At 37.7% G+C, this 12,117-nt stretch overlaps 1 protein-coding gene across 3 annotated transcripts in view; it reads right to left on the reverse strand.

Annotated features, from left to right (window-relative positions):
• Positions 1-12,117, reverse strand: part of LOC149153342 (folate-sensitive fragile site protein) — a 320,620-nt gene that overhangs the window by 194,870 nt on the left and 113,633 nt on the right. For all 3 annotated transcript variants that reach the window (XM_089439784.1, XM_089439786.1, XM_089439785.1), the window contains exon 4: positions 2,368-2,451. In XM_089439784.1, coding sequence (XP_089295910.1) covers positions 2,368-2,451 — 84 coding nt within the window. The remainder of the gene's footprint in view (positions 1-2,367; positions 2,452-12,117) is intronic.

Raw genomic sequence — 12,117 nt, forward strand, 5'->3', positions numbered from 1 at the left:
GACTTTATAGACTTTTATGACTTGATGACAAAACCTGAAGGCTCTCAATGGGAACCTTAACTAAAATAAAATCCCTTGATCATGAAACCCATGATTCAAGCATTACAAAATTAATTTTACTTCTTTACATCAATTACATAAAGTCATATTTACACATGTCATTATGAAGACCGAACCTAGTTACACTTTTCACCATCTACTACAGATATAGGAGAGCACAATTCCATACCCAGCAGTCATTACTTAACATTAGGTGCAGGTCAGGGCCTTCTACTGCTAGTGGCAGGCCTGGGAAATAGCCCATCATGTTTTCCTATAATAGGGGGAGAGGGCACACTGATCTCAAATTGCTAGTAGCTAGTTTTCTTTGTTTTGCTACATATAACTCATGATGATGAGATACTTTTATATATGTGATGTTATTTTGTATTGGTTCTCCACATTTGAGTCCTTGGTTGGATAATTATCAGGGATCAATAGGATTTGGTATCACCTTTGATTTATTTTTATTTTACATCCACTACATCATATATATATATATATATATATATATATATATATATCAGTGCTTTCTTCATATTTATGTGCCAATGTGTTTATTTCATGTTGTTGCTTTATATCTTTAAAAATCTAAAGAGAAAAAATGAATATATTATGCATTTTTATGTTTGTCAATATTTTCGTCGATATCGCTAAAAAGATGTTTTCAGGACCCTCGCCGATATTTTGCCAATATCGATATTACCAACACTGTTCAAAACAGTGAAATTATCGCACTAAACCACAGTGATAATATCAACGAACAGTAATTTGGCAATAATGTTGTGATAATTCCAATATTATCACGATATGTGCAACACTAATAATCAGTGAGAAGGTGTCGGTATTTCTTTGTATGCAAAGTAGCTTTAGAGTCAGAAAACCATTCTTGTGAAGTGTAGGAGGACCAATATGAAAAGTGCCCAACCAAATGTGCTTTGTAAGATGGATCCATTAGGTTCTAAAAGACTTATAAGATCCAAAAAATAAATTAGGGTTCATACTTCTAGAACCCCTAGATAAAACCCTCGAAGATGATGATCCAAGAAAACTCTAACTTCACACCCTAAGATAAATGCCACTAGCTATTAGTTTTTGAATCACACAAGAGAATTGGGAAAATTAAGCTCACATTTGCTCTAATACCATGTCAAAAAATATAACGGTCAACAAGAGAATCGACGAAACCAAATCTCACCCCAAATTTCCAAAAAGCCTCATCACAAGTGCGCTAGAGAGAATTAGGTCTAGTACACTAGAGAGAAACAGTGCAAAATCCAAGCACAAGTGTCCCTTAAATAAAAATGCCAATCGCAAGAGAAAATGCAAAAAATTATAACTTAGGCTTATAACACTTTGAATATTAGATCAAGAACATAAAACGATGAGATGATACAAATGAGAGCACAAGTTGTGTACTTATACATAACTCAAGTGAGGTGTCCTCCCAAGAGAGGGTTATGTGCCCACACACTAAGAGGGTTATTGATCCTACATATCATGTTTGACTAGGTCAACCTTAATAACACCTAGTAATATAATGAAAGAGTAAGGAAAATGACCTTACCCATAATTACAAGTACATAATGATACACGAGTTGTGGCCATATGTAGAGAGTAAATTAAAATTCCAACATTACCATACTAGTGTGTTGGTTAACCAGGTGCCTTGGTGGATGGTGTTAAGCTTATATGCAATAGACCAATACTCAATCTTCAAATTTTGTAGTCATATATTTCTTCTTTGTAAGTTTGTACATTTGTATTGATGGGGTAAAATCTAAGAAATTATATTTTCATGCTAAGGGGGGTGTTGGATTATTAACGTTCTTATAATATTTGTATTAAGAGCCACTTTATATTTAACAGTTCGTAGCATATGACCGATGTAATGTTTGTTTTAGTGGTTAAGGATTTGGTGGTTGAATCACATTAACCACTTAGGCATGTTTATATTCTAACTAGTTATGATATCAAGTGTGTGAAAGATGTATCGCTACAGCATTCATCATAAGACTAATTTTCGTTTCCTCTTTCTGCCATTGTCTATCTGAATGTGTGCACCACAAATTCTTAGAAACATTGGCGCTGTGTTTTAGTTAATGTTTTAACAATGTAATTGGCAATGTCAATCAGGAAGTTCTAAAACAAGATTCATAAGCGAAAATGTTAATGCCCGTTGATCACATTTTTTAATTTTTTATAAAAAACAACCACAAATGCAATATTAACAGTTTCTGAAGCAATAACATTAATATAGTTCATTTAACATATGGAAATGGATAAAAATATATCTTTGAACTGAAAAATAAAACCGTTCAAGGATACTCCTTAAATAGTTTCTCATAGTAACGTTTTGCTAGCCTTTGTTCCCATGATGAATCCAGATCATCTTCCTCACTTCGAATAAACCTTTCAAGTTTCAAGTATAAGGAGAAAACAACATTAGTTATATATACTTCAATATTGACTAAAAGAAGCAGACCCATAGTAAAGCACATCACTGGTTGAACTACAATTCTGACTAACAGCAGAAATCTAACCACATATAGCCATATTGATATGCTTCAAAGTTCAAACCCTTCTATTGAAATTCGATGACTCATACAATCTAATTTTCAAAGTCAAAATTGTGAGTTTATTCAAATGTTATGATGGCTGTATCAACCTGCCATTCCATGAGGGAAAGAGAAAAGATAAAATAACTTTATTAATGTCTTACAAATGACCACAATAGTTAGGTCAATGAGATTCAAAAGTACAATCTAGTGCAAGTACAAAGTGGGTGTACAAAAGTAACTCCTATCACAAAATTACAAAATAGTTAAAGAGATAAACAAAATTAACTAGAATCAACACAATGACAATGTCAATATTGACCATGAAAGTGATGATGACAAAGCCAAATGGCTACCCAACCCCAAACTAAACCAGGAACAAGGAAGCATCTTAAGGTGCATCCAAGCTAGAAGTCAAATGAGAGGAAGAAGAAGATGCTATCCCAACATAATCGTCCATCATGAAGGACCCAATACACTCCTTGATAATCTCCCCTGGAGAAAACCTCAAGCTAAGGGAACTACGATGTGTGATCCTAGGTGGAAGTCAACCATCCAACAAAACTCTTCTAAGGAGAGGAAGAAGAAGATGATATCCCAACATAATCGTACATCATGAAGGACCCAATACACTCCTTGATAATCTCCCATGGAGAAAACCTCAAGGCTCAAGCTAAGGGAACTACAATGTGTGATCCTAGTTGGAAGTCAACCATCCAACTAAACTCTTCAAACACTAAAGACTATCGAGAAGAATTTGGTGACAGAACAACAAAATGGAAGGCTAAGGGGCCAAATTGTGTTGAGTACATCCTCCTCGAAAACCTAGCAAAGGGGTTTACTAGCTAGTAACTATAGGTCCAAAAGAAGTACAAGTTCTCGCCAATCTGAAAGTCAAAATCTCTTAGCACTCTACATGTCACATGTAGTCATCTATCACCAAGATAGAGGGAAAAAATGAAGTGCTTAGACTAATAGGGCTTTCCCCTAGGTGGATGCTATAGAATCTATCTCCTAAATCCCATTATTTCCTTCAAGAAGAAACAGAGACAACTCTAGCCCAATTATTGAAAGTAAGTAGAGACCCTCTTGACTCTCTATAAAGAGAATGGAACCTCCCCCTGATCCTATAGTACATAGGTGATGGAAGGGGGAGAGAGAGAGTGTGTGTGTGTGTGTGTTAATATCCACTAGTGACTAAAGATAGGCTAGTAGGACTTAGTTATACATCGAGTAATAATATCCAAATGTGGAGTCCTTAAGGCATATCCACTCTAGGGAATCACCAAAACAACACAGAAATGTAAGTCAAAGTGGGCAAGGGAAGCACTTGGAGGTTTCCTACTCATGGTATATGTGGTGCCTCCCAAACATCCAATAATTATCTCAGGAGGGCCATATCTTGTTGATATTTCTAGGGTTCACAAAAACTAGAAACAATTTCCTTCAATAGATAATTGCTTCCAATGACTTATTAGCATCACTTTTATATATAACATCCAATATCATTGTCCATAAGGTCTTGGATAAACGGTGATCGGGTCCAATGTTAAGGCACTCCTAGATGTTAAGTCACCAGTTCAATTCCCCACCCTATTCAGGTGTTATTCTTGGACATGACCATGATGTAGCCTCACCAATGTCGAACTTTCAAAAAAAAACATCCAATATCATTAAGCAGTTATACAGAGGAAAATTTCAACCATTAAACATGAAAGAGCAGTAAAGATAACCATGAGACAATGAGACCAGTGTTCCACGGGGACGCACACCCCAGGGTGGGGGCGTGCTTCCTCGCTCCCCCACACTCCCGGGACAAGGAAACTCCTGGGGAAACTTTTCTCCACGTCCCCTTTTTAGGGGAAACTCCGAGAAACTCCAGGGGGACTTTTTTCTGGTGACGAAAAGCACCCCCTCAAATTTTTTTGCTAATAACATTAAAAACATAAAAACTTAGAAATTTTAATATAATTAAAAAAATGAAAATAAAAACTAAAGGATAAATTAAAACTTTGAAACATAATCATTCACATTTCTCATTAACCCTACGATTTTACCTTGTCGTCATTTTCCTTCTACTGTCGCTCAACATTTTACCTTGTCGCCCGATAGTTTCTTGCTACCGTCGCTCGACATTTCCATTTGCAATTCGTTGTGATTCAGATTTACCATTGATCATGGGCCCTGAGTCATTTGGAGCTACAATTTTCATTTTGTGACTTGGAGTTGCCAAATTGGAGCTGCGATCATTTTGTGACTCGAAGCCACCAAGTTGGAGCTGTGATTTATTATTTAGTATTTTTTGAGAAATTTACTAGTATTTGACTGCTTTCTATGTGTTAAATTATGGTATGTTCTATGCTTAGAGCAGTTTACTTATTTTCTTCTTATTAGCCACAGATTAACAATCACATATGCATTAAGTAAAGTGCAGATAGAACATTAAACGATCAACAGAAAACAAGCCAAGACAAGAGACACAAGATGTGGCAGCTAGCCAGGGACAAACCCCAATGCGGGGAAACCCTTTGATCAAATCTTCTTTTATCTTCAACAGTTCAACAGAGAGAAATAGTACAAAATCAGAATTCTGTAATTTTATATTAGCAGCAGCAAACCCTAGATCAGCAAAGTCAAACTTGGTCACACGAGTTGAAATTGACCTCCAATATTGTAATATCCCCTATCAAGGATATCTCTCAAAAACGAGCAACCAAGGAGATAAAAATAACAGTAATGCAACATACAATAATGTATACATGAAATATAAGCAGATACTCGAGAAATGCAGAGAGAAACGCTAAGCCATTTTATTATTCTGAGTAAAGGAAAGAGTACAAGAGGTGATCAGACAGGTAGCACCTCGACTTGCACAAGACAAGTGAAGAAATACACTCAGAATGGTCAGGAAATGGCCTCTCTCTGAACTGCGTCCAAGCTGTCGGGGAACTGTTGTGTTGTTGCTACTGCTGGAATCAAATGATGATTTGGGGTTGTTCCCCACCTCAGAAAACGCTGAAACTCAGGAATTGGCTTCTGCTCAATAAACCCAGAAAAGCCCAGAAAGCTTTTCCAAAATAGCTGACCCCCAGAAATCACCCCCTTGGGGATCCACGCAATCCCTCTAGGCTCTGCGCTGCCCATAAAGAGAATCCTCCAGAACTCTGCCCGAAACTCTGCCAAAATCCTCCAATATGCAAGGGTTGATCCCTTGCTCAATCTCCAAGCTAAAATCCTCCTCAGAACCCCAATCCGGAACTCCTGCCAAAATGAACTGCGTCCTCCCTCTCAAAACTGCGCAGTCATCAAAATGCTCAGCTCCTCCTCAACTCTAGAAATCACTCCTCCTGAAAAATACTGCCGGAACTACCTTGCTCGAGCAGGCACTCGAAGTCCCCCGGGGCTAAGGGTGAGATCTCCGAATGGAGACACTTGATGCACTAAACAGTGTTGCAGACAGGCTAAACAACCAGCGTGCTCTAAGTCGAAGTGACTAGCTCAAATGCAACATAATCGAATGAATCCAAAATGAGGAGGCTCCTCTCTCCTTAATAGCATTGGCCTTTCTCAACCCTAAGTCCCACCTCCTCCAACATAGCCTTCCCCTTGCCACGTGCTCCATCTCCATCTGCGCAGTCCCTCCATGTGTCTGCGTGGGTCCCTTCTCTACGTGGTCCTTGGGCCCCCTTGGCTCCCCTCTTAAGTTACAACGTTGTGCTACTAGGGAGTGACTTTATTCATAAAGTGAGTTATGTCCCCCTCCTTTCCTCACTTTTTATTTATAAATAACTATAGAAGGCAAAATTGAGCAAAATCGAATATTCCAATTAGCCATGGCTAATTAGGAATATTACAAATATGCTTGGTCAGTTTCCAGTCAACTAGCCCTCTTACAGCCTGAAGAAACAACCCTTGAACAGCCCCAAAAACATAGTCAAACTGTTGTTGACTGAAGTCAACCTACTACCCAAAACTAGCGCAGTCGGTCAAACCAAAGGTTTGATTGCCTCGGTTTCTGTGCCAAAATCTGTGGCCTGCCTAGGAGAGGCAGCCACACCAAAACTGCACCCTTGATGAGTCAACGTTTGGTCAACGCAGGTCAAATATGCCTTCTGTTGCCTCAATCAAACTCGGTCAATGCAGTCAACAATTTATGTGTCCTCTTTCAGCCTGCATCTTGCTTCCCACGTGTGAGAGATCCTCTTCCTTGTGTATACCCAATCATACAAGGAGAGAGAGAAGAATGAGAGATGATGAGATGAGTTGAAATGAATCAACCTCACTTGTATTTATATGATTTGTGCCACACATTTAGTTGCTGGCCGACCTTGACAATTTGTCAAATAATTACAAATAAATTCATATCTCCATAAATACTTGTCAGAATCGGATGATATTTAGATCAATCCTACACCTCTCGACAAGAGGAATCTAGGAAAAATATCAGCTGCCATAAATGAGGTGACCCACATGGAGTTTGGCCCTAGTTGCCAATTTTAACACTGTTTGTTTTATTTTAGTATTCTATGGCCATTTTAGACTTCAACATAATGTCATTCTCATATGATGAATTTACTTTCGATGTGCATTGTGTAATTTCAATTGTCAAATGATTAATTTAATTTAGATGTACCTTGCATAAGATTAATGCCCATTGCCAAATGATGAATTGAGATGGAACATTGCATAATGTCAAATGATGGATTCAATTTAGTAATTTACTTTAAGATTTACAATTTTACATTGATGATTGCAGAAATGTCAAATGATAATTTTGATTCATAATAGTCTAATACGAAATGATGATCATATTTAGATGTACATTTCATAATTATTAAGATTTACTATTTACTAACCTAGTTATTGACATATTGTTGCGATTTTTATTTTTATTTTTATCTAGGGCAATTAGTTTAATAAGGTTCTTCTCACGATGATAACTATTTGTGAGGTACTTTTTACTTTTTCTTATTAGCACAATCTTCTCTTGTTATTATTAGAGCGTGTTTTCTTACTTCATCAGATAGTTACCAAAACAAAAGAGACAAGAACACAAGATGTTGGCTTTCTGCCAGGGCCAAAACCTCTCACTCTTTGAGAGGAAAACCTGCACAAATTCTTCTTATAGAGATTCAAATTTACGAATACCAAGACCATGACCCTTGACCTATTTGGCCACTCCAAGACCAAGACACCAATCCTCTTCTTCGTCATTGTTGAGATCATCATCACTACTACCGAAGTCATCACTGTTGCAAAACCGAGGCCATCACTCTTGCACCATCGAGATCATTACTGCTGCACCATTGTTGTACCTTCACCGAGAACTTCATTGTAACAACGAGATATCTATACTGAGATATGTATATATATATATATATATGAGAGTTGCACCTAGACTCACTGAGATCACGATCTTGTAACTATGTCTCCATCAAGATCATGACTGTATCTATACCAAGACCATGATTACATCTATGCCGAGATTATCACTGCGTCTAGAATGTATGCCAAGACAGAGTGTGTCACTGTGGGATTACCGAGATCCTCCTCATCACAAATATGTTGAGACTACAAGGAGACAGGTCCGAGCCCTTTTCTGTGGTATCTGAGGCTGCTTTTGTGATCATTGTATTGGTAGGCCGAGACTGTGAGGAGGTTGAGACTTCATCTCTGTGGTACCCATCTGAAAAACACAGAGATGCTTGTCCGAATTCTCTGCCTTCTGTGGTGACCCTAGCTACATATAAATAGTGGTTTGCCTCTACACTTGAGCCGACATGTCATGTTGAACGGGTGTGTCTCCATAGGTGAGCCAACAAGACTTCCTTTGTTATTGTTTGGAGGCCGACTTCTTCAAGAGGGATTGTGCTTGTCTTTGGAGGGCTTCTAGACATTTCTATAGACTTGTATACATTAAACATAGGCTCAAGAAGAGCTCTTCATACATGACATTAATTCTAGACTCTAAATGACAAATCCTATTATTCTAAAATCACTTGCTCATGAAACCCATGAAGCAAGTTTACAATAATAATTTTGTTCTCTTTATTACATCATTTACATCAGTCATAATTACATGTCATTATGAAGACCGAACCTAGTTACACTTTCTTCAACACTCCCTCTTAACTAGGGAGGTATTCATAGGTACTCAGTCATTCTCAATCTTAAGAATTTCTCATAAGATCGGATTAGTAACCCATCTGTATAGCATCATAGTAACCAACATTGTTTCCACTGCAAGGCCTTGAATGACAGCTCTATCTCTCATCAGATTAGAGCACAATGTTGGCAAGACCAATGACTATAGACACCTTCATCATTGTCTCTCAAGGTACATACCCACCCGAGTGTTCACTGAGTATGACCTTCTAGGACTATTCTTATCTTGGGTTCCTAGCCTAAAAGAATATCGGTCCTCTTGCCTACTCTTATCTTGGATGCCCTACACATCCTTAAAGAGCATCAGATGCCAGATGATTACCCAATCCTCCATTCTTTCTTCCCAAGTGAAGACAAGAATGTTGTGTTTATCTCTCCCTCTCAACTAGGGAAGATATGCCCATTCTTGTAAAGGAATGTACCCAAGCTCCCTCTGATCAGGGACTTGCCCAAGCTCCCTCTTAATTAGGGACTTGTCAGAGCTCCTTCTTAACTAGGGACTCTCCTTTTCATCAGCAGCTTCTTCTTCATGGGTCCTTCAACTGCTTGATCAATTTTATGTCATGAAATTCAGTCGAGCTTCTTCCTTGTAGGGCATTAGCCATCGATCACTTTCCTCCTTGGTTTGTCATGTCATTCCTTTCTTCATGGAAAGTGGCCTTCTTGGTACATATCTGGAACCTTCTTCATATGGCTACTTCTTTCTCATCATGCTTCTTTCAGGAATTTCCATTCACCACATGAATGCTAGTTGTACTTGCACTTACAACTCTTGTTCCAATAGCCCTGCATGAACTCATCCAGATATTATTCAAGAAATCAAAACATAACATTAAATCAAATAGTACCTTATGAGATGGCTTCTTCATCATGACATCTTCCTGTAGGTATCAGCATCCTACATACATGTTGACACATCTCCCAAAGATATCCATTGTCAAGAGTCTCCATCTTTTCAAAACTCTCATCAAAGTCTTCATATCTTTCTGGAAGATTTCCTAGTCAAATATTATTGGTCTTTTGGATGTTGATCACCTTATCATGGTTGCATATCTCACGATCTCTTCCTCTTACACATTCCATTCCTAGGAGCTTCCAATCAGAGTTCCTTAATTGTAATCAACCACCTCATACTTCATATGAGGACATTTTATGTTGATTTCATCTAGTGTGACTTATGCCTTCCTGCATCCTTCTAGAGGAGATGATCCTTTTCCCTTGATCATGCTTCTCAAGATAGAAGTAGTGATCCATGTTACCTGCAACCATACAACATGACTTTATAATATTAAATACAAGCATACATACCTCATTTTACCTTTAGGTCATATAGGCTTCTTCCAACAACTTCCTTGATTGAAAAGATCTTCAACCCCTTGATCTGCTTCATTTCTCATGTCATCATATCATCATCCCATGAATTCCATAAGTTGGAGTTCCTGATAAAACACTTGCTTCCACTCTGGATCTATGAATCCTCTGATGAGGATTCCATCAGAGAATCTTGAGGATCTCGCATATACTTATTCAGCAAATGTTTCCCTTTTGATTGATGTATGATGAGACTTGTCCTAGATGACTTTTTCCTTTGATCTTTTAATGAGGTCACCAAGAGCTATATTGACTACCATAGATTTTGTTTCAGTGGTCCTTCATATTTCCTTATGGTGATGTCACAAGCTCTTGCTTCTAATGCTTCTCCTTCCTTGTTCTTTCTCTTTTCAATTTCCTCTTTTTCTTCAGTGAAATGGAATTCTTCTCTATTCTTCTTGTTATTGTCCTTAAGCTAAGGACAATCTTTCTTGTAAAGTACATAACCTTCCATAGCATTGAATTTCAGCTATGTTTTTTTCCCTTTCCGAGTACCAGAATTTTCCAAACTTCCTTTCCTTCCAGCAAATGTTTGAGTCCTCAACACTTTTGCCTTCAACTTGTCTTCTTCTATCTTGCATAGAAATCACAAGTTGAATAAGGTAACTTACTTATCGCATGAATTTTGTTACCCTCGTGATGATGTCACGAGTCTTTATTTCTAATGCTTCTAAGATGTCATACCGCATCTTATTGTAGACATAACCTATGCAGGATTTAGGAGCCAATGAGAGAGACTATCTTAATGATTTCTTACTCCCTCTTACCATGGAATTCTTTTCCTCAGCTCCTCCTATCCTTTCCAATGATATGAACTTTATTTTCTTGTAATGTTCATAATTCTTCTTCCAGCTTCTTTGATGTCTCCAATATTGTTTATGTGAGAGGACCTTAAGAGTTCCTTCTCATGAATTCAAAGGAGACATTTTTCATTGATATGTTTCATGACTTCACTTATCTACGAGGATTATGACAATCCTCCTTATTTTATGCAAGGACCTTCGATCACCCCACCAGCTTATCGATTTCCTTGCAAAAAGAAGTCATTTAACCAAAATTAATTAAAGAATGAAAAGAAAAAAATACTTACTTCTCATGTGAAGATGAAATCTTCACCTTGATCATTTTGAAAGTGGTTGAAGCAAATGTATCGATGCTTCCTCCAGATGAGATCCTTCCTGTAATGATAGAAAGCTTGCCTTCTTTCCTTCAAGATACTTCGGCTTATACATTTGATCCTTATGATTAATAAATTGTTGACATACTTAAGATGGCACTGTATTGCTATCACACAAGTGGACTATGGAACCTTGTAGCGTGCAGCGTCGTGTAGAATCATAGAGTATCGAGGTCACTTGCTACAATCATCACCTTATTATACCAAGACCTATTTCTGAGCACTATGTTGTAGATGATCCGCTTTTATATGCCATCGACTATGTATCATCAAGCTATGGGAATCTGAGTTGTCAAGATTGTTCTCTTTATAGAAAGGATTCAATCCGAGGTTGTGACTATCACTGGTATGTTGAGATCATGCCATTGCGAGATTATTGAGATCACCGTGGTATGATATAGACCAAGACTGTATACCATCGAACTGTGGTATATGTCGAGGGTATATATAGGTGATTTTATCTCCATTCATGACTGTAAACCAATCCTTGAGTGCCATTGTAACCATAACTTAGAAGCTCTTCTTGAAAACTTGATCCTTGAATGTCTCTTTTATGCCCTTCCTTTAACTTTAGCACCTTAGCTCTGATACCATGTTGAAGAATCTAGGGCAATTAGGTTAATAAGATTCTTCTCGTGATGATAACTATATGTGAGGTACTTTTTACTTTTTCTTATTAGCACAATCTTATCTTGTTATTATTAGAGTGTGTTTTATTACTTCATCAGATAGTTACCAAAACAAAAGAGACAAGAACACAAGATGTTGACTTTCTGCCAGGGCCAAAACCTCTCACTCTTTGACCCT

This window comes from Pinus tabuliformis, chromosome 9, assembly GCF_031772625.1.
Source record: "Pinus tabuliformis cultivar Carrire ecotype Pingquan chromosome 9, CPIR1, whole genome shotgun sequence".
Lineage (NCBI taxonomy): Eukaryota > Viridiplantae > Streptophyta > Pinopsida > Pinales > Pinaceae > Pinus > Pinus tabuliformis.